Source organism: Sinohyriopsis cumingii, chromosome 3 (assembly GCF_028554795.1).
Source record: "Sinohyriopsis cumingii isolate HCF-2022 chromosome 3, ASM2855479v2, whole genome shotgun sequence".
Lineage (NCBI taxonomy): Eukaryota > Metazoa > Mollusca > Bivalvia > Unionida > Unionidae > Sinohyriopsis > Sinohyriopsis cumingii.
This window is the reverse complement of record NC_142963.1, coordinates 69,417,537-69,444,946: the sequence shown is the minus strand read 5'-3', so window position 1 is coordinate 69,444,946 and position 27,410 is coordinate 69,417,537. Positions and strand designations below refer to the sequence as shown.

Sequence of the window (27,410 nt, the reverse complement as noted above, 5' to 3'; positions counted from 1 at the left end):
ACCGACCTTTCTGTATTAAGTGCTTGTCTCTATTGTCCTTGCTTTATCTGAGTGTTATATCTGTTCTTTTTGTAAAATTGTGGGGTTTTTTTGCACTTGCTTGGCAAGCAGTGATTCTTTAAATTGTATCCCCCTTTATTGTTCTGGTGCATGGGTAACTATTGTCTGCCATTTATGGGTTACAGATTGTTTTGTTTTGTGTGAATTTTTATCTTTCAGAATTGATAATGTTGCAATATGTGAGCAAGTGTGAGCACAGAAAGACCCTGTGGGACACTCACGGCACTTGGATGGCTGCCCACAGGGTTCTCATGCTACCCTTACAGCTTTTCACCTGAAGGGAAGGTTACATTGACGTGATTTTCATTAGTTGTCATTTTATGATATGATCCTTAAAGTAAATGATTTCACATGGACATCCCATTTGGCCACCACAGTTACCATCTTGAAAATTTTGTTATTTTGACTGGTCCTATCAATGGGTTTTGCAAAGAAAAGGCTTTTTTATGATGTCTTGTTGAACCTTAATGAAAATGGTGCTGATACGATATCTAATACAGCTGCTTGTTGCTCCTGTTCCTCTGTGGAAAGGAAAATGATCATTGGGTTCTCACCAGGAGACTTTTTATGATGTCTCATTCATACTGAATGAAATGTTGCTGCCCTGACACCCAGTATGGCCACCATGTTAGCCATCTTGAGAATCTTCCTTTTTAGCTACACCTCCTAAATGGAAAATCATACTAAAATAGGGTTTCACCAGAAACAGATTATGATAATGCAGTTGGTGCTGATCTGACGCAAATATGGCTGCCACATTGAACATACAGAAAACCTTGTCACTAATTCTTCTGATTGGATTGTCATATCAACATAGGATTTTCACCCGAAATCTTCTTGTGGTGTTTACTTTATCCTTAAGCTAATTAGTGCTGATCTATTATCCAATATGGCTGCTACAGTCACTAATTTGAAGTACTCTTTGCTCAGTAATACCATAAATGATTTCAACACTCAGCAGTTAAACAGAACAAAATGGTCTTGAATTCTTGTCAGTTTATTTTGGACAGTACAGTCTCAGTCCCTTCAAGGGACCCTGGTGGTAAAACTAATTTTAATTATGGAATACTTAACTGCTATTATTGCTAAATTACATCCTTCATCATGTTCTGGTGTCCTTTCTGTATTGGCACATGTCAATGAAAGATGATATTCTGATCATCAGAAGTGAACTAAGGTATCAGACTGGGATCGTGTTTTTATATTCTTGTCCTTCATGGACTGATTCATGGTGGGAATAATCTTCATGGGCTATGGACTAGCACCATAATTTTTTTTATATCAATGCAATATTAGTGGGTAAGTATTATAGTAGAACCTGTCTTGAAAGTCCACCCTTTTGGCCCAAAAATAAGTCACTTAAGACATGTGAACACTCATTACAGGTCACAACACTATATAATCAGTAAATCTGTGCATTGAGAAACTGGTCTCTCAAGGTAGGTGGTCTCTCACAGCAGTGGTCTGTCAAGACAGGATTTATTGTACATAATCGGTTAGTTTTATGCACCAAAAGCTACATTTTCTATGATACCTAATTGTCAGTTTTAAAAAATATCGTTTCTAAAATACTTAATTATAAGTACCAAAAAAAGTAAAATTGTCTTTAATGATACTTAAGGTTTTTTCTGAGAAAATTATTTGTGAAACATTGTCATTTTCTATGGCACTTAATTATAAGGATGATCATTTTCATAGATACTTAATTGTAGGTTTCACTGCTCCGGTGGCCTATTGGTTAGAGTGTCCACCTCGGATGTGGAAGGTCGTGGGTTCAATCCCCGGCCTAGTCATACCAAAGACTTATAAAAATGGTGCTAACAGCTACCTTGCTTGGTGCTCAGCATTAAGAGGTAAGTGTTAAGACTGGTCAGCCTGATGTCAGGAGAATGTGACTGGGTGGGACATCATGCTACATGTCTGCGACATGATGTCCAAGTGCTGGCATCACTATAAACTGCCACACTGCAATCATCGTAGTGATATGACTGAAAATTGTTAAAGCTACATAAAAAATTCACATCACACACACATAATTGTAGGTTAAAATAAATATCCTTTTCATATTTTTAGGCTAAAAAAGATGATTTTGTAAAATAATTATTGGTAAAAACTATTTCCAATTATAACTTTTTTATAGGTTTTATTTTCTGTATGACATAATGGTAGGTAAACAAAGTATGATTTTCTGAATTACTAATTATAGGTAGACAACTATTTTCTATGATCATTAGATGTTTTTTTATGTATAAAAAATGTTTTATAAGATTCTTAGTTATAGGTAAAAGAAAAATATAATTTTATAATATTCTTAATTATAGGTAGATAATACAAATTTCATTTTGAAGTTACCTATTTGTAGGCTAAAAATAAGAGCATTTTCTAATATACATAATTGTAGGTAAAGCTCAGTTTTCAGTTTCAGTTTTTGGTAAGAAAAAGTCCTTTTCTTTTTAAGATACTGATTTATTGGTTTAAAGAAATACAGATTATGTAAGATGCTTGTTGGTTAAAACAAATACCAACTTCTAAGATAATTACATGTTTTACAAATATGGGTTTTGAAGATACTAAAAGGTACTTGAAACTTTCACAAATTTTTAGCCAATTCTGTGTACCAAAATTCATTGAACAGAAAGTGATTTATATGGATTAATAGTATATGAAAATATTAAAAGATGCAAAGCAAATTACAGGACTGAAGAGACTTGAATGTCCTGCAATCAACATGATCAGTTAATTGTCCTGGAATCAATATGATCAGTTAATTGACCTTGAATCAGAGCATGATAGTTTAAAACAATTGATTTTTAATCATGAGAGATAAAGTAGTCATTCTTTTATTGACAGCTTTTAGAAGCAAAAACTAGATTCAGTTAGGGCAGTGCTGTCCAGCCCGTGGCCTGCGGGCTGATTTTAAATGGCCCGCCAGAGCTCAAGCAGCTATATAGTCGTTGCATTTCAGTTTTCTGCTTTGGCCCTCGGCTTCAAGAAAAACATTTTTCAGTGGCCCATGGTGTCAAAAAAGTTGGACAGCACATCAGTATATTCATTTCTCATCACCTTAACTATGTGTTAAAATGGAGTTTTTGTTTTTTCTTTACAGACCAAACTACGCCAACAATTAGCAGCTATAGAAAATGATCAAACATTAGATTCTGTAGAAAAAAACAAGCGGAAGCAGAATCTAATAATGTTGCACAACCTAAATGTTGGAGGCAGCAGCAGCAGCACAGCATCAGTGGCTGCACCTCAGCCTATGCCCTCAGTAACTCTGCCATCATCTTCAATGTCTCCATTTGCTCCTGCTTTCTATCCACCTGGAGATACAGTAGGTTCAGTTGTTGGTAAGTGTAATGTGAATTCTCATATGATGATCTAGCTATATTTTCCGGAAACCACTAATTGCTTTTGTGTACAAATTCTGGTATCCAGCTGTTTCCAGATTGACTGTTTATAAATACCTAATATCTTTTAAGAAGAATTGGAGGGAAAATGTGTGACAGAAAAGACAAAGTTTACGAGTATTTGTTTTTGCAGGGTAATTCTCTTTTGAACCTGCTTATCAATTGCAATATGAGCAGTAAAAATATTCAAAACTTTGTCTAGGTGCACCAGTGCATCCCAAGGGCAGGGGACACTGTGTCCTCACACTATCCGGATTTAGGAGACATGCAACATTTTTACAGGACAATGGAAAATTTAAAGAGATAAATTTTATTTGCTTACAGTTTTACCACCTCCACCTTTTGGTCGGCAATGTATTATCATACTTTCTTTGGACACTTAGATATTTACTGTAATGCATTTTATATGTGCTCTAGTAACTCATGAAGATGCTTGCATAAATGGTTATCCTGAAACGAGTTGTGCCATGAAAGTTTCTGTTGCAGTCATTGCACTCATTTGTTTGGTTCACTACCTGCATTTATTATCATATACCCATTTTCTTACTTTTTTCTTCAAATTAATAAATCATTAAATAAATGACATCATTGCAGGAAAGACAATAAAATCAGGATTTTCCCTCTATTTGACGACAAGTTTCTCATGTTATTTCATATCTTTGTATATTTAAGAACTCATTCCACACCTTAGTAAGATGATGTTTTTACCTTTTTTTGCAGGTCATGCTCTTGATGACCTTACATTGGATGATATAGATATATCGAGTCTTGACAAGGAATTGGATAGGGATAATGATACAAATTCTCTTAGTAGTTCTTTAAGTGCTGGATTATCATCTACAGGTACATATTGTATTTTATAATTTTTCTTGACAGGTACCTATAGTGTTTTTGTTAAAGAAAATTGACATGTAGATGTAAGGTTTTTTTAATAAATATCCTTTACAGTACATATATAGTGTTTTTATACTTATTCTTTACAGGTACATGTAATGTTTTTTTTGTAATTATCCATTACAGGTAGATATAGTGTTTTTATAATTATCCTTGACAGATCCATGTAGTGTTTTTGTAGTTATCCTTGACAGGTACATATAGTACTTTTATAAATATCCTTTACAGGTACATATAGTGTTTTTATAATTATCCTTTACAGGTACTGTTTTTATAATTATCCTTTAAAGAAATAGTAGTCAATGAAGTTAACTCTCAGAATGTGCTGGTCTTAAGGCCAGCAGCTGTTAAACAAATAGTCATTAATGAATTGGTGGTCTGCTGTGAAAATGACTTGTTTGGGGTCAATCAGTTACCGAGTCTTCAAAAGTTTAGAGCATGTTGTCTGAATAATACTAGAATTTCACTAGTACACAAAGATTGTAAGAGCAACTATTGGTGATGGTCAGAACAAGGTAATTTTCAGTAAACATTCATTTGTCATAACCCATTTTTTAATCAAATTTAGGAATTTTGTGCTTGCTTGGACATAGCAAGGGAAGTCATTGGCCAGTTTCCTTAATACGGAGAAACATTTTATCTCCTAGAGATATTTTGATGACCCTTCCCAAAGATGCTCCTTATCATTAAATGGTCGAGATCCAAGCTTATAGGTCAAGGTCAAAAGTGGGTCAAGGTTTTGTTACCCATGTATCATGTACAATTTGTCCTACTTTTTATTTGTGTCTTATATGCCTTACCACAGTAGCCAACATTTCATTGTCAGTAAATTAAACAATGACTGTTTGAGACTGCTAAAAGCTTCATGGAGGCAAGCATCATAAACAGTGATTACATTCAGGTTTATTGTGTGATTTGTTACAAATTCTGCTTTGGTTTTTTTTATATTTTTTTGAATAGAGAAATTTTGATTTCACTGAAGAGAAAAACTTCTTAAGATTTGGTAGAGCAGTGTGCAGTTGGTGATCAGTATTTTCTAATTTCAGGTTTTGGTGCATCGTCTCTTCCCATAGGTATCCCTTTGAATGGAATACCCAGGGGCAGTATAGGTAGTCTTTCTCAGTCTCCACCATCACCCTTTGGGAGCCTGTCTCATACAATCTTAGGATTGCAAAAAGAAATACAACTAGATCAGGTAACTTTTTTGTAATCATTGTGCTAGTCTATATATATATCCAGGGTTCATGTTACAGTGATCCCAGTCCTGTTGCTGCTAACATATTGTGTAATCAGTGTTTCCCTTTACATACATTTGTGTGTCAGAGAAGCACACTGGAGATAATTGATGCACATGTTTTGTTGCTGTGTGTTTTGTTTTATGCAAAGGATTCACATAATGCAATCAGGATTTATTTAATATCCAGTGCTTAATTTAGGGATGGCATTGTGGATACTTCAAGCACAGGCATTGTTATGATGTAGTAGCTTCCCCAAATGTTGAGAGCTGTCACAATTCCATTGAGCTCAGCAAGATGTCGTCCAGACATTTAACCTTAGTGCTTGTTGGACTAGAAAGTGATCTCCAGATGAAAACAGCATGCATTCAGAGTCACTTGCCAAGAAAGTGAAAGAAGCAGAACACAAATTAGTAACTGTGGATCCAACTTTAATGAAAAATAGAGAAAATAATTCCCTTGATTGGCATATGGCACATCTATTCGCAGGTGCTTATATCATTGCTTACAATTTAACTATCACAAATACATATAATATAAAATGATATTTATTAGTGATTATATAGTACATGTATGACAGTTGAATTGTAAACAACAGTACAGGCCCCTGTGTATCTGTTGGGATTACTGGTGTGACTTCTGATTACATTATTGTGAAGACAGCAAAAGTGAATAATCCTTTTCATGAATTTAAGAATTTTCTAAAATCTGCTCTTGTTCGTTACAAGATATCTGGGGAACACATCAAAGAAGGGATTCTTTCACAACAAAGAAATCAGTGACTTGCAAAAACAAATACGTTATTTGGATTATAAAGTCAGGGTGTCATTGCAGATTTTGTTGGTTTGTGACATTGCTGCAAAGTTTAAGTATAATTTATTAAAAGAAGATGAATCATTAGATTCTTTAATTTTTGGGTAAATTTGTTCTAGGATAAACTACAATAAAACCAATGATAGTACACATTTTATGACTGGCAGTAAATTAGCTGCTGTTTGGTTAAAGAGATTTATTTGGGTTTTTGTATTGGCTTATATATGTTATTTGTAATATGTTGATCTATAATACTGTTACAAAAAGATTACAAAGGGACTTGAAAGTACAACTTCAAACTAAAAGGAAAATGAACTAATAAAATTATTCTATGAATGGACAGTGCATTTGTTTGTTAATTTTGTGTGTTGGTTTATTTGTATTTTTAGAGTGAGAGAGAGTGAGTTTGTTGTGCAAGTTGCAATTTCCTGTTTCAGTCTGAAAAAGTACAGGTCAGATGAAAATATGTCTACATTTTTTACCCCCCAGTTCTGACACCAAGGTGTTTTCTTCACCCTCAATTTTACACCCCGGGGGATGCACTGGTGTAATGGTAATCAGTAATCATAATTGATTACTAAGTTTCTAAGTAGTCATAGTATGTGTGTACAGACAATGTTAAGTCTAGGCATTTCCCTACGTTCGATTTGCATGTCAACAATTTCTGTTTTCATCTTTTCACAAACCACTGCACTAGTTTTGAACAAATTTGGTACAAAGCATCATGACGTGAAGAGATTTTTGTAAATGACGGAAATCTGCAAGCAGTTTTACCAATACATTTATTCAAATGAGATATGGCCACTATTACTAAAATTGTAAAAACCATTAAAACAACTATTCAAAAACCACTAAACAGAAATTTATTAAATTTAAAAGAAAGCATTCTGGTAGGAAGGCCATTAGAGTTTATACAAATTATACCAATCTGCCTTCAGATATGGCCACCATTGCTAAAGTATAAAAGAAAACCCTGTAGCAAAACAACAAGAGAAGAACTTCGCCAAAATGTTAGATCAGAATTTGATCAAACTTGATAGAAAGATTCCTGGCATGAAAACCTGTCAAAAACACCCTAATAGAATTGAATAAAACTTGACAAAGCATCTTGGCAAGAAAACCATTTAAAACTTCCAATATGGATGTTGTTGCTAACAACAAAAACAAGAACATAATATCCTTTCATAGACTTCTCAACAAGAACCACTTAACAGAATTTTATATTTCACAGAAAGATTCCTGGCATACATAGGTTTGTTTATATAATAATGATCTACAATCAGATAGATCCCTCTTTATTAAAAGAGTTTTTAAAAAAGGTATAGTTCACATGGTGCCTACTAAATTAACTGTAGCCTATGAAGACTATTTAAAATCACATGTTTGCGGTTAGGCAGAGTTCTGAGCCATGTTAAATTTAAAACAACCAACCAGATAATTTTAGAAAACAATTCCTAAAATTGAATGAAACAAGGTTCAAAGGTCATGGTCACATGGATTGAAAGAAGGAACTCTGTTTCCACAATAACTTGACTTGTAGACTTGACAAAATTTTGTAAATTGCTCGCATTTGAGATTCTACAAACAATGAATTGATTTTGGAATCAAAAAGTCAGTGCAATGGCATTTGGAGTGAAGTGCCTTGCCAATGGATACACCACAATAGTTTACCTGGGCTGATCTAGTGGTTGGAGTCAAACCCACAACCTTTTGGTTGCAAGTCCAGCACACTAACCACTAAGTTATACCTAAGTGTTTGCTACTAAGTAATTTGGGTAACGACTACATTGCTGAATATGGGATCCAGATATAGACTGGTTATTTGCATAAAAATCAACTTGCTTTATTTAACTACCATGTTGATTGAAACCAGTGTTTTATGATCAGCTTTTATACCATATGTGTGAGGTGGACCGACTATTTCATTTTGTTTGTTAATATCAGATATGCTGTCCTCTGTAAAGCAGTTGAACATTCGATCCATCTGTTAATACATATTATGTTTATGGATTCATTGAATTTCAGCATGCTGTGTTGAGATTTTTAAAAAAATAGAAATATTTGCTATTTGCTTGTTACCTTAATTTTTAATCACTTTTGCCTGTACTAACAGATTTATAGATTAGAGTCTTTCCAAGACAAGAAATTGAATGCTTCTGTCTCAGGTCTCAATTGGACAAGTTGCGCTGGAAAAGGCAACTCCCAAGCTTGTTGACTCACCCCAAATAACTCAGTCACTTGAGATAATCACTAAACATGTGTGCAGTTTTCTGTAAAAGTCAGAACCGAAATCTCTTCTTTTCTTCCCAACAGCCACCAGTATCATATCTTTGCCATCACAACCACCACAAGTTTGCTGGTAGTCCTTTTGGAGAAACAAATTCCATGTCTCCTAGAAGCAGTACAGGGGGTCAGCACTCACCTCTCAGCCTCCAGCAGCATTCTAACAGCAGCAGTGGAAGTGAAGTCCAGCGACTGCGTGAGGAAGTGATGACTACCAAGGCCAGGCTGGAGCACTGGGAACAGGCCTACTCACAGGCCAAATGTGTAAGTTGTTACTGCATGCAAGGAAATCCTAGCATACTATTGTGACTTCCATGGCCATCTGTTCTTTTTTATACTGCTCCAGTGGCCTAGTGGTTAGAGCGTTAGCCTCGGAAGCAGAAAGTCATGGGTTCGATCACCAGCCGAGTCATACCAAAGACTTACAAAATTTGTACTAACAGCTGCCTCGCTTGGCCCTGGTGTCAGGATAATGTGACTGGGTAGGACATCATGCTACATGTCTGCGGCTTGATGCCCCAGTGCTAGATATCACTATAAACTGTCACATGTGACATGATGTTCCACCCAGTCACATTATCCTGATGCCAGGCCGACCAGTCCTAACAATAACCTCTTAATGCTGAGTGCCCAGCGAGGCAGATGTTAGTACCTATTTTATAAGTCTTTGGCATGACTCGGCCAGGGTTTGAACCCACGACCTCCTGCTTCCTAGGTGGATGCTCTAACCACTAGGCCACCGGAGTGGTCTCTATGATAGAAAGGAGGGAACAAATTTGCATTCTAACTTTAGTCCTAGACCAAGGTTTCTCTATGGCTTGCATTTAAGATCAGGAAAAGGCCTGTTGATTTGGGGGTCTGAAAGATGCAGAGCTTCTCTTTCTAGAGCAAGTTCTTGTACCAAACTTTGTTGATGGCTTGTTCATTGTGCAAGAAGGAACCCTAAAGATTCTATGATCTGAAGGTCAGAAAAGGTCACAGTCATGGTAAGACAAAAGGAAAAATTTGGTCTCTGCACATTAGGTTTAGCTCATTACTGTGTATGTGGACCAGAGGTTGAGATCATCGAGAAATGTTGATCAGTGATCACCAGAATCAACCAGATGTACTAGTACCTAAATAGAGAACAGTTAAACTCATGATGGGCTTATAATACTATTGCTAGCTGATGTTCTGATCCTGCATATGTTTCATTCATCCATCTGTCAACAGTTATTTATTACCACTCAGTGATGCCATTGTTCTGATCCAGTTTTATCAGACATGGGATAAGGGCTAATATCATCGAAGACTCTGCCTGCAGTATTGCAAATCTAGTTTTGATACATGTTGGTAAAGAGGATAATACAGTAAAATCTGTCTTATGAGACCACTCCTTCTTCCAACAAAAAATTGGTCTCTCAAGACAGGTGGTCTCATAACAGGTTTGTGTTAGATTGCCATTTTTTAAAATCAATATGTTGCAAGTGTAAGAAGGGAAATTACCCACAATTGCTGTACGTGCATTTTTGTCTTTATTCATTGTTCTTGTCAAAATATTGCAGTAATTTCATCTCAGAGTAATATTGTACAGCAATAAAGATGTACATCTATCATTAAACAATTTACAATTAACTTTGAAGATCATGTGTATATATAGGTCAGCATATAAGGTAATAATTATTTATCCTGTCATATAACTTGACATGTCCCTAAATTTCAGACTTATTCAAATATAGCATAAGAACTGCACACTATGCTGTGGTAACACTCATCCTGTATATGAACTAGTGAGATTGATCAGGGTTTAGGTAAATATGGAATATAAATGTACAGTTGAATAAAATCAAACAATAGAATTACCACCATCCTGAAGCAAATTTTTTAAAAGCCAAAATCACAATGACATAAAGAGATTAACTTGATTTTCAAAAATGGTGTAACAGGCCTACGCCACAACAGATGATGACTTGGTGTGAATTAATAAAAGTAACATGAAAAAGTTAGCAAACCACACATCTACAATAACAATGGAGCCTGGAAAACAATGATCACTTATTATATTCAAAAGCAAAGAGCTCTTTCACCCCATGCATTACTAATAGACTCCAAAGACAAATGACTTACTCAGTTGCTACAATGAAGCCCTTTCAAAAGAGTTTTAATCGGGGCATTATCAGGGTTTTGCGGTTTTTCACAAAAGATAAATAAACATACGAACCTTTGAATTGATTATGTACATCTGTGGCAGCTTCTTTTAAAGAATGCAATGGTTAATCATACTGGGGATTTACAAGACTTTCAGACTACAATAGTGGTTAGTGACACTTACACAGTCTCATTTTCAGTCTGCATCAAGAACCAGTAGCCAGACTTGAATATTGTTTTTTTGGGTTTTTTTTTACATTACAAACACTCATAAAAAGTGGTGCATTTAAGGATTACATGAAGGTCATTAGTATGTGTCTATTTTTGTGATGCAGTCATTGGTTAGATTGGATTCAATAAACATCAGCAGTGTTTGTTCTTTTTTAAAAAAGGTTGTTCATAGCAGTGTTGAAATGCATCTTTTGCCAGAAAATCATGGTCACTCATCACATTTTAGAGGTGGTCACTGACAACATGGCATTTATTTAACAAAATCGATCCATGCATGACAGCTGTTGTTGTAAATAATAGGTCGCTCATAGCAGAGGTTTTACTGTATCATCACGAACTTTGCACATTGAATAAGTCTGTATATTTGAGAATTTTTATTTTTCTGACAAGCAAAATAGGGTGAAATCCACATATGGGTGTGTGTGTACAACATTATATAAACCTGCTGTGTCAAATTGTCAGCTGTTACATTTGGCACATGAATGATATCTGGATTCTGTGTGCTGGATTTTAGCTTTACTGGTCATAGACCCGAAGCATTTATGGGACAGTGTCCATAGTCTGTTATACATGGTTAATCCATCTATTTCATTGTCCTCAATGAAATTGATGATGCTCAGACATGAAATATGGCCCCCACAGTTGTCATCATGAAAAACTTTTTATTGCTACTCCTCCTCAATGGTCATATTGGCATGAGGATTTCACTAATTGATTTCTTATGTCGATTTGTTCCAAAATGAAAATGGTGCCAGTGTAATGTCCAATATGGCTACCATAGCAGCCATCTTGAAAGCTTGTTATTGCTCTCCTCCTGAACAGACGGTCACATCAGGGTTTCACTAAAAGACTTCTTATGATTTTTAGTTGGTCCTAAATAAAATTGATGTTAATCTGACATCCAGTATGGCCACCATGACAGTCATCTTAAAGATCTTATGACAACTCTACTTGAACATAAAGTCATATTAACATAGGTTTTCATCAGAAGACTTCTTTTGATATCCAGTTGGTCTTAAATGAAAATGGTGCCAATCTGACATCCAGTGTGGCCATCACAGCAACCATCTCAGACCTTGCCTTAAGTCTTACGAAAATTACCCTTAAAATATGGACTTACGGCATACAAGCAAAAATTGCAGAAAAATGATAGTTGCCAAAAATTCTGGATAATCGGTTCATCCATGTTTGATATGGAGCTGGGTTTCATATTAGGATTAGTGAAATAAGTCAGTGAACCAGACTACTTTTACAGCAGCACCCCAGACACTTTAAACTGCACATATTTGTTCATGCAAAGCGTCTGCATGATCAAACTGTTGATTATAAAAAAAATTTAAAATGGCGCCCAGAAAGCAATGCATGTTTAAGACAAAAGGGATAAAAGCTTCTAACAAAGTGTTAAAAATTAACACAGAAGAATAAAATGGAGTATTCAGATTCTTGTGAATAAAGGCTGGAAAGGACACAATTACATTTATTGGACATAATGTGCCAATTTGCGTATGTCTCGTGGCGGTAGATATGGTTGCCATCGTCATGTGAAATGGAAAAAGAATTTCCTAGAATCTCTTGTCAAGTTGAGAGATAGCAACAAGTCATTGAGTTGCATAGGGTTCGGAACTAAAGTTTGTGCAACTGTACTAGTGGTAAATAAAGTCTGCGCATACTTTACAAACTTTTCAGTTGAACATAATGTTTATCGTTGCTGCATCAAACTTATAATTACATTTTCCAGGTTTACAATAGTAGTTATTGATATTTTGTTACACCTTACTAAAAACTGATCAATTTTATGGAAAAAATCAACTGCTACTGAGATGGACTCGTCAGGGTTGGCAGGTCTGCCATCTTGAAAATCTTGCTATAATGCTATTCCAGAACGGAAAGTAATATATTGGAAATTTTGTAATCTCTACCCCTCTCCAAATGGCACACTATAGCAACATGCGGGTTTCAGCAGTAGACATCTTATGATACTTAGTCTGTTATAAATGAAAATGTTCATTACTCCACCTGATTGGATCATCATTATGATGGATTTTTCACCAAAAGACTTCTTATGATATCCATTTTGTCCTAAATGACAATGGTTCCATGATGAAATCGAATATGTGTACCATAGCAGCTAATTTGAAAGTCTTGTTATTGCTGAATAATAACAGGAAGAAATGGTCTTATCTTGAATTCCTGGAAATTCTTTTCACATAGTAGAGCATCAGTCCCTTTGAGGGACTCATCATTTGAAAATCATTTAAAATGCATTCTTTGTGTACAATCAATTCTTTCATTTTGCCTTTTATTAGTCAATGGCATGGTAGAAATTTGCTAAGTACAGAGAGAACAATTGATTCCTATTTCAGGCCTGTGAAGCTTGGAAGAAAGAAGCTGAGGAGTCAGTTAGGAAAGCTAAATTTGCGGAAGAAGAACGGAATCAATCAGTAAAACATAGAGAAGAGGTTTAAATTTTTGTCGTTTACCTGACCATATGGCAAAGTGAGCTTATGGTATGGCACTGTGTCCATCATGTGTGCCATCCATCAGTAGTTACTTCTTGCCATATGGAATCCATATTTCTGACCCAGTTTCAAGTAAGCTTGGAATATGGGCTTGTGTCATTACAATCTTGGATGAGATTGATAGTGAGAAAGAGTCGTGCTTATTAATGAGGTGATCTTGTATTTGATTAGTTGTCCATTTTAACAGTCTGGATGAAATATTTTTTATTCAGTTTTTATCAGATTTGGAGTTTATACTTATTAGAATCTCAGATGAGTTCATTAATGTGTGATATCCATGCATAATAATGAGGTAATCTTACATCTGATTAGCTAAACTTGTTACTACTCTGGACATCTTATTTCTGATCTGATTTCAATCAGATATGGACTGTAAGCTTATATCATAAAAATCTTTTTTGAGTTCGCAAATGAGCAAGATCCATGCATATTGTTTAAATCAGGCATGTCTAACCCAGGGGCTGCATGCTGCCCAGTCCTTAACATTGTGCAACCCACAGTCATGTAGGCAGTCCTTTTGAAAATATACATTTTAATTAGTACTTATTTCATTCTTCTGTATTGATTTCTGATGCTGTTTTATTTATTGTCTAGCACACTATATTACATTTTAATTAGTACTTATTCCATTCTTCTGTATTGATTTCTGATGCTGTTTTATTTATTGTCTAGCACACTATGTGACTATCTTATTTAACATTGTCATTCCAACCATATGAATGTTATTAGTGTCATGTAATAATTGTGTTGGATTTTCGTTTTAATTATTACATGTTACAAATTAAACTGTATTAGTAACATTGGTCAACAAAAACAAACTCATGTGGCCTGCAATCTTACTTATTTTATCTGTTTCAACCTCCAGCCAAGAAAGGTTGGATGCACATGGTTTATATGCTCACATATCTGGTTTATTTTTGTTTTTTTACCACTATGGAGGTCATATTTCAGATCTGATTTTGATCAAATATGGAATAAGTACTTATATCATAAAGGTCTTGGACAAGTTATATAATGACAAGATACACCCATATTATAGAGATTTTCTTGCATCTGACTGAGGTTGTTACCATTCAGTAAGCTGTATTTCTTTTACAAGTTTTATCAGACCTGTTATAATACTTGTATCATCACAATCTCAGACAAGTTTGATAACGAGCAAGATCCACACTGATCTTGGAATGCTTCAGTTATAAGCAAGAGGCTATGCATATTAATTTTGTGTCTTTATTTTTGAAAGAAATTTGGTTGTCTTGACGTTGTACTAAAAACAGGTAAAATCAACATTGTATATAGTTTTGGAAGTAGTTTATGTAAGTTGTGTTCTTACAGTACTAGCCTGATTCTTGAAATGGTTCACTGTTAGGTCATGTAAGCCAGGTGAGCAATATCAAGCCCATTATGACCTCTTGTATATCTGAAGCATGTTTGTAACATTGTTTACCTTTATATATAAAAAATAGAACAGGGTTTTGTTTCACTTATGAATAATAAAAAGACATTGGTGAAACTTTTCTGGCAACATTTTCATTGTAGCCTTAAGCAGTATTTAACTTCTTTTTGAAAGGCTGTAGATGTCTATATCTCATGCATCAGTGGCTGTATTCAGATGAAACTTGGTACATTATCACTGTACACTTGACTGCTGTACCTTGTTATTCTCTTACTTCACTAAAACTTTGGTACATTATCACTGTACACTTGACTGCTGTACCTTGTTATTCTCAGACTTCACTGAAACCTTGGTTACATTATCACTGTATATTTGACTGTTGTACCTTGTTATTCTCTGACTTCACTAAAACTTTGGTACATTATCACTGTATACTTGACTGCTGTACCTTGTTATTCTCTGACTTCACTGAAACCTTGGTACATTATCACTATTTTTGACTGTTGTACCTTGTTATTCTCTGACTTCACTGAAACTTTGGTACATTATCACTGTACACTTGACTGCTGTACGTTGTTATTCTCTGACTGCACTTAAACTTTGCTACATAATCACTATATACTTTACTGTTGTACCTTGTTACTCCATCACTTCACTGAAACTTTGCTACATCATCACTGTATTCTTGACTGTTATACCTTGTTATCCGCCAACTGCACTGAAACTTTGATTCCATGTAAATTTGACTGTTCTACAGTACTACCCATTTATCTCAACATCCTTGTGCTTGAGGTAGTATTGTTGACATTAGCAGATGTCAGGGTAAGTGTTGAGGTAATCATCTTGCTGAGGTTACCAAGAGGATAAGGCTATTCATAGGGAAATGAAAACCTCTCAGAACATGAAAAATTCACAGACGTCTTTGGAAGATGCCCCACCTTCAAATTCCTTAACCGCCAGTTATTTAATTCATGGATATTGTAAATTTAACTTGGGTTGTATGCTGTCATTGGTAGATATGATAGCATAAATAAAGACTCTTTTTTTCCTGCATGAAAGGAAACTTTCCCTGCACACTAAACATGTTCCAATCACTGATCACTTTGGAAAATGCAACAATCAGATTCCATTGCTTTTATTCTAAGTGTACATTGTTTTAATTGAAGGTTGTATCTGGTTTGCTTTCATGAAAGGTGCATGCATTATTGAAGTCACTGTGAAAGTCTAACTTTGGAGAACCAAACAAATGCCCTTTTGCTAACTAACATGCAGGCAACATTTAACAGCATGGTAACTGGCAGCTTGTCAACATAAACAATTTGAAAACAAAGGATTTGTTCAGGTTGAGTTAAATAAGTTCTGTAGACATATACATTTTTTAATCTCATTGTCGATACAAGCTTGACAAATTTGGTAGTAATAAGAGACCATGGGTTGGGAATTTCTTCAACATAGGCGGCTTGTCAACATAAGGGATGTAGATATAAATGGATAGCACTGTACCTTGTTGTGCTTCAACTTCACTTAATCTTAGTACAGTGTCACTGTGTACCTTATTCACCAAATCTATGGTACATTATCACTGTGTACATGACTGTTGTACCTTGTTATGCTATGACTTCTGTATTTCCAACATAATCAGAATTCTGTGTTGTCATAATGCCATCTCAGGCCAGCATTCTGAGGAACTCATATTTTTGCTTGCTTTGAATACTTAGATGATAATTCTTGGATAAAAATAGAATACTTCTCCAGTTGCTAAACTATCAGAAAAGTAAAACCTTAATATTTCATTAAACTTTTAGAGAATGGCCAAGTCCTTATTTTAATTTGCTGTTTAGATGGGGTCCTATTTAAAAATGCACTGCTGATAGTCTTCACACCTAATACTGTACCCTATCATATTGAAGTTTATATTTTTTATCCATTGTTTAGTTGCAGATAATATGATAAATCTTTCATAAAGTCTTCATTACTTTGTTTCTGCTCGGGTGGCCTAGTGGTTAGAGCATCTGCCTCGGATGTGGGAGGTCGTGGTTTCGATCCCTGCCCGAGTCATACCAAAGACTTGTAAAAATGGTACTAACAGCCGCCTTGCTTGGCGCTCAGCATTAAGAGGTTAGTGTTAGGACTGGTCGGCCTGATGTCAAGATAATGTGACTAGATGGGACATCATGCTGCATGTCTGTGGCATGATGCCCCAGTGCTAGACATCACTATAAACTGCCACACTGCAGTCATCATAGCAATATGACTGAAAAATTGTTAAAGCTATGTTAAAATTTCCAAATCACACACACAAACATATTCCTTTGTTATTCTTATTTTATCTTTTGGAGGCCATGCTGAGCCAAACATGAAAATTATTGAAGGAGTTTATTTCTATGGTCTTGCTTACTACTTGATTTGATACAACAGGAATTGGTTGATTTATATGATTTTGAAATACATTTGGTGGCCATATGCGTTGTTTTTTTGCTTGATAGGATGTAATGACAATTTTTGGGGGCCCTGAGTGGCCGAATGGTCTAAAGAGCTCACCGTTACAGATCATTGCCATCTCACCTCTGTCTGCATGGGTTTGAGTCTCAGGTTCGGACAATATGGGTATGTGAGAAAGTTTGCCAGTTGCTTCAAGTGGGTCAGTGGTTCTTTCCGGGTTCTTCCTCTACCATGTATAATGGCCACCATGTAAAGCCTATCTTGTGCTGAAAAATGGCGTTAAACCCTACAACAACAGCGACGTCATTTTTTGAACATCTTTATTTGATATATCAAAGGTGTTTACCAGTGGCCAAGTGGTATAAAGCACTTGCTTTTACAGACTACTGACATCTCACCACTGCCTGTCTCATGCTCGACTGCCATGGGTATGTGAGAAAGCTTGTTAGTAGCTTCCTGTGGGTCAGTGGTTCTTGCCAGGGCTTTCCCAATCTCTTCCTCCAGATATAATGTCTGCCTTGTATAGATATCATCGGCTGAAAAATGGTGTCAAACCCACAGTATTTAGGCATATATAGGGCTTAAAGGTCCATCAGCAAAGTCATGGCTATATAGTGCTGAAAAATAACTTGGTAGTAGCAAATGTATATTCAAAAATGATGCTAAGTCATGAGGAAGAGTCTTTCAGAGCAAAAATAATTGTATATCATCAGACAAAAGATAAAGGTCAGATATCAGAAAAGCTCACAAAAATGCATTCCAAATAGGAATTTTTAAGTACAAGTTCTAAATTTATAAACCACACAGTTTTGAAAAGTTTTCAGTTAGACTGTCACCTTGGGATGAATCACATGGCAAATAAGATTCCTCCATTAGTTACTTCATTTGAGATGTGTCTGGCCTATTCTGCATACCCCAAGCCTGCAAGGATTTCAGAAATCTAGTTTAAGAAATATGACCTGGGCTTTTGAAGTATCATCATCTTAATAACACTGATAAATATTTGTCTGTATTAAGTTTATTGGGAGTGGTCTCAGTCATAGACTGCTCATTTCTTCTCACTAATTCTTTTAATTGTCTGGTTTACCTACATATTAAATTGCTTTTGCAAATTAAATGGTGATTTTTTTTAAAAATGAATATCACTTAAGAGATATATTCCAACGGAACTCTGGTTTATATGGTAATTTTGATTTCTTTTAGATTATTTTTTTAAATATTTATTTCTGGGAAACCTGATTTTTCAAAGTGATGCACCTTTTTAAATTAATTTTATTATTTCAGGCTCTAAATCATCTAAAGAAAATGAAGTTAGAAATGCAATCTAAAGAGAGTCCATACATACGCAGTTTACAGAGATCTGCTGATTTAGAAAATATATCCATACCTCAACTGCGACAGTTACAACAACAGTTACGTTCAGATCTAGAAAAAATTGAACAGGTAAGTTGAACCTCTAGATGTTGACATTAAGTCTGGAATATGTTACATATGACAGAACAGCAGCTACAGTCATATTTACTATGAAATGCATAGTTGGATTTTGTCTCTTTAATGATGGGATTAAGTTGTAGCAGATAATATTGCACATGCAACAGAGTTAGAAATTAGGCAATTTAAAGTAGCAGCCCTTTATATTTTCTGTCCCACACTGGTAAAGTGGTCTCTTGCTACATCAAACCTGGCTATTATCAGCTATATAGGAAGTGCTGTCCTCAGCCCACCCACCCACCCCAGAGACGCCGATCATTTCAGTTTTATCAGAATTGTTAATGAGTTTTAGTTACAATCCTACATTCCTTATAATTGTATTGGATACAGTTTTGATTGGGATGGGGCATCTTCGCTAGCCAAGGTTCTGACATGATCGAACTTATAGATTGCTGCTTTGTCATAGCGACATTTTTTGGATTTCATGAGTTGACTCCCTTAGCATGTAATGCCAACTAACCAATAGCATGGTGCATTGTACATCGGTCTAAAGTGGATACTTCTGAAGTTTAACATTGAAAGTATGACTGTGTACCAGAGGGAAGCCATTACAGTATATTTGAATGAAGTGTATTTGTGCAAACACAGACCAGCACTGGGAAATAACATATATTTTATCAGTCCATTAAAGTTGTGTGCTTCCCTTGTTTCAATCATGTAGGAACAGTGATCAAATTTGAACAGCTTAATTTCAGTGCCGCATCCAATGAAATTCACAAACTAGAAGCAGAGAAATATGTTTGATATGCCATGTTGTAGATAGGGTTATCGCATCAGAACCTTGGCTAGAGAAGATGGGGGTGGGGACAATGGGAGAAAAATACTTTAGTGCCAGTATGTTAGACTGGTACATAGAATAGTTTTTAAAAGCAAACAACAGAATGGACTTGACAGTAAACCAATCTGTTAGGATGATAATAGATGATGAAATAGCAGCAGAGATGAAATGGACAGAAAAATGCAATGAAGGAAACTTTATAGTTAGTATTTTGGCCAAAAATGCAATTCAAGTTTCTTCTTGTAGAGGAATAGATATACTGGTTATGTTTATTGTACCTTTATTATTACTTTCTGTGCACAAGTAATGTTCTGGACTGATAGGAAGATGCACTGTGATTGCAGATTTCATTTTTGCTTTAGCAACCGTGTTATAAATCCAGATGGGCTGTCTAGATTCAGAAAATTACATGGGATTAGCAAGTTCATCACTGTCAAAACATATTCTTAAATAATAGACTCAGTTAAAACCTACATTTTCAAAACAGTTCTTTTCAGCATTTAAATTGTTCTTTTTAGTCGGGGATTGCTTAGGTTTTTGAGGACCATTCTTTTTAAAGGATGGTCCGTGCAGTTACTCTTGATAATAATTATGCTTGTTGACTGCAATTGGTTAAGATTACAGTGTTTGTTATTTTCACACCTTTAGAAATAACCATAATGTTATGACAGAAGTCCAAAAAAAATAATCTAAATAGCTCACAAATAAATTTTCACTTTCATTAAAAGGAATTGTTTTGATGCCATTTGCATTTTTCATCTCCTCTGTCCATATGTGTAAGGATATGACCCTGCTTCCTTTGTACATTCAGTCATAGGTGTCTCAAACAATCACTGTTTTCATTTCTCTGCTAAATGCGATTGGCTGAAGTAATTATCCAACCAATACCCCTGTAGTCAAATAATGTGCATAACTGTTATGAATTTGAAAGTACAATGATTCATCCTCATGCACAGCTGGCAACAGTAATGTGTACTGTTTCACAATCCATGGAACTTCAAAAGCAATTTCTAGATATAGTATGCTGAGATGATAACCATAATATTTACCAAGGCTTGTATCAATCCCTTAAACACTAAGATTAGTTTTGAATGATGTTCCTTAAAGTGCATTCACCTGCAAGTCAAAAGGACAATAACTCTTTTAAATTGCTTGAACAGTGAGTTGACAGCATGTTCATCCTCAGGGAAAGAACATAATATTTACCAAGTTTCATGGCAATCCTTAAAAAAGAGAGTCCAGTTGTGCAGACAAGATTGTCGTAACACTACACTGAAGTGCCAAGATAAGGACAATAACTCTTGTGGAAGCAAAGTAATTTAGGGATTTTTAATGGGTGATTGGGAATGAGGTCTAACCCAACAAGTTTTGGAAATAGTTTGACAGATTTTAAACATAATTGTCAAGAGTAAGTTTGAAATTCTGCATTATTTTGAAATATTTTAGTTGGAATGTAGGTCATCTATTGACACTGTCTATCCCCACCTCTATATAAAAATCATGGGACCAAAATCAACCAAACTAGGTACAGAGCATCCTGTCATGAAGGTTTATCTGTTTTGTACAGAAATAATGCCTGTCCACTGTCAGATGGGATGCCATTACTAAAAATATAAAAATATGGTAAATAACTTTTCCAAGTTTACACAGAACTTGATCAGATTGGATGGAAAGTATATGATTGATGCCTATTGGCCATCAGATATTGCCACTGTTACTAACAAGAGAAGAAGAAAAATCTTAGAACAAATTCTCAAAAGAAAACAACAAGTTTGACGGAAGCAACCTGTCATTAAGGCCTTTTAATTTATTTTTTACAAATGATGTTGGTTCATCATCACATATGACTGTCTTTGAAAACAGAAACAAAACCCCATAAAATGGCTTCTCAAAACTGCTGGAAAGAATTTTACAGAATTTTACAGAAAGGATCCTACCCTATAATCCTTTCAAGTTTGTACAAATTATGCCTATCCACGCTTAAATAGAGCCATTGCTACTAAAAATTAGAAGAAAAAACACCTTCAAACAATAAAAATCACTCAACAGAATTTGATCAAATATGATGGAAGGCATCAGTTTAAGTCGTCATAATAAAAAATATAAAAACCTTGAAAAAACTTCTCATAAATGGCTGAAAAATATTTGACAGAACAAACTCTGGCATATAGGCCATACCCTATCCAACAAATATGGCCAACATTTTCTAAGAACAGAAAGAAGAAAAAAATTAAAATTCTTAAATACTATTTAACAAAATTTGACAATGAAGGCCTTTCAAGATTTTACAAATGATGACAATCTTCTGCTGTCAAATATTGCAGCTAATAAAAATGGATTTGCTATTGATTTGTAGTATTAAAAAAAGCGGAACAGAACTTTGCCAAATTAAACAAACAAATTGTATTAAGTCTTGCAGATTTGTAGTAATAATGCCAAACTGCCATTAACTTAGGTCCCCTTTACTAAAAACAGGAAAATCCTTTAAATTACTTTGTCTCAAAAACTGCTGAACTGATTTAACCCAAGTTGATAGAGGGGCCCCGAGTGGTCTAAAGCGCTCTCCGTTACGGATCACTGCCATCTCACCTCTGTCTGCGTGGGTTCGAGTCTCGGATTCGGCCAATGTGGGTATGTGAGAAAGCTTGCCAGTAGCTTCTCGAGGGTCGGTGGTTCTTTCCGGGGATTTCCCGGGTTCTTCCTCCACCATTAATACTGGCCGCCATGTATAGCCTATCGTGCGCTGAAAAATGGCGTTAAACCCTACAACAGCAACAACAACAACAACCAAGTTGATAGAAGACATCTCAGTATACATGCATGTTAATAATGGACATGTGATACTGATCTGCTATCAGATAGGTTTAATTTGGTTTGGTTTTTATTGCGTAGCAACACAAGTATATTTAGTGCCAAGGCAGTTAGAGGAAAGAGCCTTGCCCCAAGACACACCAAGGTAGCTAAGATTGTAAGATTCAAACCCTCACTCTTTTGGTCATTAAAAATGCCATACCATAAATGTGTTTTCTGCCAGTGCTTGTAAATGTTATGTATATTTGATTTAATTATATCTGATCCAGTATATATTTATTTCAATTTAATTGTTTGATTGTCAGTTTTAAATTTGTTATATTTTTCATTACATGCTATTGTAATGTAAATTTATTCACTAGAGATGATACTTATTCCAGAAATTAGTTTGACCTTGACTGTTCATTTTAGTAAACACCAGGTATTGACCTGGCTCCTGACCTTGATTAAAAATTATTAGCAACCACGTAAATAAGTTCTGTTTTTATTTTAATATGATTGGTTGTTGTCGAGGTCATGAATGGACTACTGATTTAAGAAGTAAACAATTTTTTTTATTTTTTTTTATTTCTTTGAGTAAAATGATTGGTTTTCATCAGGGCCACACTGAGTGTACGTGATCATTAGCAAGTAAATAAGTTTTTATGAGGTTCTGGAACATGATCATGTGACCCACTTTTTGCATTTTAGAATACAGTATAACCTTTGTTTTGCGGAGATATTCTCAGTAGTCGGGCTTTTTCTTTACACTGGAAGGTGTATGGTGTGCTGTTTGGAGTTGTTTCAAATTACTTTGATTCAAAAGGATTAAATTTTTTTTCTTTTTTTCTGGAAAATACATGTGCTTGTATGAAATTCCTGAGCAATGACAGCTCTTATGAAAATTTATTTGGATTTCCAAAACCGGAGTGATAATTATTGTTTCTGTAAGAAACTGTAGACTTAAACGCTACAGGCTACAGCATACGTTATCGTCTTCCATCTTGGATTCTTCATCAGGATTCAAACTTGAAATCATTTTAACATTTTGTTATTAGGACTTCAAAAATTTAATTTGTGGATTATACTTGGATTATTTTTGGATTTGATTCTTAAAACCCATAAGTTCATATTTTTTCATTTTTGCAGAATTTTTCCAAAGAAATAAATTATTATATTTTTCAAAGCTTGTTGTTTTCACTCTTTTTTGTGTTACTGTTTATTCGAGCCTAAACACATAACATAAGAGTAAAGGCAGCACTTAACTTTGTTTTTAAGTTGAAAAACCTTTTGATTGAGCTGCAAATTTATGTACTTTTTCAGTGCCAAGCAGAGATCTACCTCTTCCAGTAAATAATTGACCTTAATCCCATAGCTTATTTTCCAACATGACATCTCTTTGATTGAGCCACAAGTGTGGTACAGTGGCAAGTAACAGAGGGTGGTTATTCTTGTCGCACATTTGACGTGTTGTGACTTTGAATATATTTCACAAATTATATGCCGCGAGTGTGGTACACTGGCAAGTAGCAAAGGTTGGTTATTTGATCTTGCTGCACAACTGATGTGTTCGGTTGCAACCTTGAATAGATTTCACAAATTGTATGATCAGAGTGTTACAAAGCTCAAGCTCAGTCTCTAAGTATCCACAAATGACAGTGAGGCCAAGGAAAGGGAGTTAGATGATATATGATGATAAACTGTACAGTGATGGAGGATTTCAGAACTTTATCAGTGACCGCTCCGGTGGCCTAGTGGCTAGAGCTTCTACCTCGGATGTGGGAGGTTATGGGTTCAGTCACAGGCCGAGTCATGCCAAAGACTTTTTAAAATGGTACTAATAGCTGCCTCACTTGGCACTCAGCAATTAAGAGGTTATTGTTAGGAATGGTCGGCCTGGTGTCAGGATAATGTGACTGTGGGGGACATCATGCTACATGTCTGCAGCATGATGTTCCAGTGCTAGACTTCACTATAAACTGCCACACTGCAGACATTCTTGGACTTTATACCAGTGGTTATTAGGTAGTGATATTTTTAGGATATTGAATTTTAAAAAATGTTGACTTCAGGTTTGTACAAATTTAATACATTGATCAGTTAACTGGGTGACCAGTCATTAGAATTGACAGGTACTGGTAGAAATTTTCTAATATTTTGACAGCTTTTTTTAGGTCACTAGCCCTTAATAGTAGGGATTACGCTGCAAATATTTTAAACATCAGAAAATGTATTTGGTGTAAGATGAAGTTGTTTCTATTTGCAACATGCACAATGGATAGAATATTGACATACATCTGTGCTACTTTCATGTACTATGGCTGAAATTTCTTTACATATGTACTTTTGGAATTTATACAACTTAGCCAAAATGGCTGCTACCATATGCTCAAAAAAAAAATCAACCTGAATTAGCACACTATCTTCAGCAGTTATTAAAATGGGGAAAACAACTTCTGCCAGAGTGGGCAGTACCTCTTCAGAAACACAATGAATGAATTACAAAAATGTTTGGGGCCCCGAGTGGTCTAAAGCGCTCTCCGTTACGGATCACTGCCATCTCACCTCTGTCTGCGTGGGTTCAAGTCCAAGGCTCGGCTAGCGTGGGTACGTGTGAAAGCCTGCCAGTAGCTTCTCGTGGGTCGGTGGTTCTTCCCTGGGTTTTTCAGGGTTCTTCCTCCACCATTAATACTGGCTGCCATGTATAGCCTATCGTGTGCTGAAAAATGGCGTTAAACACTACAACAACAACAACAAAAATGTTATTGTCTGAAGTCCAAGAAGTGAAATTGACGAAGCATAACTAGCAATCTTTAGATAGGTGCACACGAAAATAAAGGGAATTAAAAGTTGTTTTTTTTAACAATACCTAAGATATATAAGATATTTTTTAAATAGCTAGGATAACCAGTAAAGAAACCCTTGGAATTTCTTTTCTTCAAAAATTGAACCCTCTCAAAATACGAAACCATGCCACCCTAACCACTGGGCCACTGTGGCTCCCACCACCGATAGTTGCATCTTACAGTATGAGAGCACATTGGACCATTTCTGTATTCTCAAGTGGGGATGGGGATGGAGTGAGAGTTGGTTGTAAGTAGAAAACATTTTACATAAATTTCTCGGTGAACTACTCTTGCATCTGACTTTTAAGCAGACACAAGGTGAGTGATCTCATGCTCACTGTGAGTGATCTTATGCTCACTGGGTGATCTCATGCTTACTGTGAGTGATATGCTTACTGTAAGTGATCTCATGCTTACTGTGAGTGATCTCATGCTTACTTTTGCTTGCCTTTTGTTATGAACAGTTCACTTATAAATTGTAGAGTTAATAAACTTGGTGTGGGTTTTTTTCTCTCACCTACGTAAGCATAGTGATATATAGGTATCATTTTTCACTGGTATCAATTTCAGGATTCTTAATCAGAGTTCTGTGTTAAACATAAGAGTGTCTGATAAACTGGAAATACACCATTGCACATGTCACAGGTTAGACTTTTTGCAGAGCTATAGTATTTTCTTAGTGTATGATTTATTGTCAGTCAGCATACATGCCAACCATTACACTTTTGGCATAATCATTATGCTTTTTTCCACAAAATTACATGTTTCAGTATATCCCCCTCCCGAAAGAATTCTTATTTTGTTTTCTCATTTTTATTAACATCCCATTAATCACACAGACCAAATTCTAGAAATGATGGCTTCTCTGTAACTACAGCATAAGAGTATGCTTGTCCGTAGACTTGCATGCACTTACCTAACAGTATTAAGTTCTGTTTATAGCAGCTGCCCTATTTCCAAGAAACATGCTAGTTTCTGCTTTCAAACTTTTGACCACGGTTTCTATTTATAGCAGCTGTATGGATTAGTTAGGAGAGAACAGATTCATTTTCTAATTTTCAATCTTTGCTCTCCGATTCTTTGTTCTAATTCAGATCTGGTACAGAACCAGTCTGCAGGTATTTGGCATTAAAAGTCGTTAGATTTATTATAGTCAATGCATGTGTTAGAGAAAAATGTTTTTCAGATAATTTCACAGATGGATTAGAAAAAGATGAAAAACCAATTCAGAGATGAATACATGAATTACATAATACAGCGTTACATTCTAGGGCAGCTTCACACTCATTGCAGGCTGTGTGGAAAGGATTTTAATATTGGTCATGGTGGTAAAACAAAGAAACCTTGAATTAGCTCTTTTTACTAACTCCAGTATTAAGATAGCTTCTTTTTTACAGCAGAACTCGATTGTGGACACAAATTTTATAAATGCAGAGGTGTTATTTACCAAGTTCTTAAAAGAATACGGACTACCCCTAGCACCATAGCGGTAGAAGACTATGGTGGTCCTTTGTTCAAATGAATGTTTCTTGATTCCAATCTTGCAGAAAATATGCATGTGTAGGAACAAAATCATCTAATATTGTTTGGTGTTTAGCAGCAGATACTTCACTTAAAATTGCAGAAGCCATGAAAGTTGGGTTGTTTAGTATTGCCACAGACAGGAGTAGTGATGATGATGACAAAAAAGTTGTACTCGGTCTGTGTAAGAGACTTGGACAACAAAAAGGGCAAAGTCAGAGTGTTCTTCTTTCATTACAAGAATTAACAGTAGATTCCACTGGAGAAAACATTTTTGATTTACTTGATAAAGCTTTGAATAAACATAAGTTGGCAGAACTGTATGAGGTTTTCAACTGATAATGCATCAGTGATGACTGGAATTCATAAAGGAGTTGCATTCTATATTTTGAAAAATGTCTCCATCACTGCATATCAGTTTGTCCCTGTAATTTAATGCACCTTGCTGCAGGAAAGGCTGCCTTTAAATTAGAAGGAGAGCTCCTGAAGTATGAAGTTGGCATTCTGCCTAACAATGTACTTCATGCAGACAGAGTTGATGAGCAATGGCACCTTATTTCCCAGCTAAAATATCCAATAA

The 27,410-nt window shown here is 35.4% G+C and overlaps 1 protein-coding gene across 3 annotated transcripts in view; it reads left to right on the top strand.

Moving 5' to 3' along the window:
* The window catches only part of LOC149803049 (RING finger protein unkempt-like), an 83,006-nt gene that overhangs the window by 43,201 nt on the left and 12,395 nt on the right, over positions 1 to 27,410 (top strand). For 2 of the 3 annotated variants that reach the window (XM_089952607.1, XM_089952605.1), the window contains 6 exons: positions 3,167 to 3,407; positions 4,188 to 4,310; positions 5,408 to 5,556; positions 8,723 to 8,956; positions 13,414 to 13,509; positions 18,689 to 18,847. In XM_089952607.1, coding sequence (XP_089808733.1) covers positions 3,167 to 3,407; positions 4,188 to 4,310; positions 5,408 to 5,556; positions 8,723 to 8,956; positions 13,414 to 13,509; positions 18,689 to 18,847 — 1,002 coding nt within the window. The remainder of the gene's footprint in view (positions 1 to 3,166; positions 3,408 to 4,187; positions 4,311 to 5,407; positions 5,557 to 8,722; positions 8,957 to 13,413; positions 13,510 to 18,688; positions 18,848 to 27,410) is intronic. The other variant, XM_089952606.1, reaches the window with a different exon arrangement.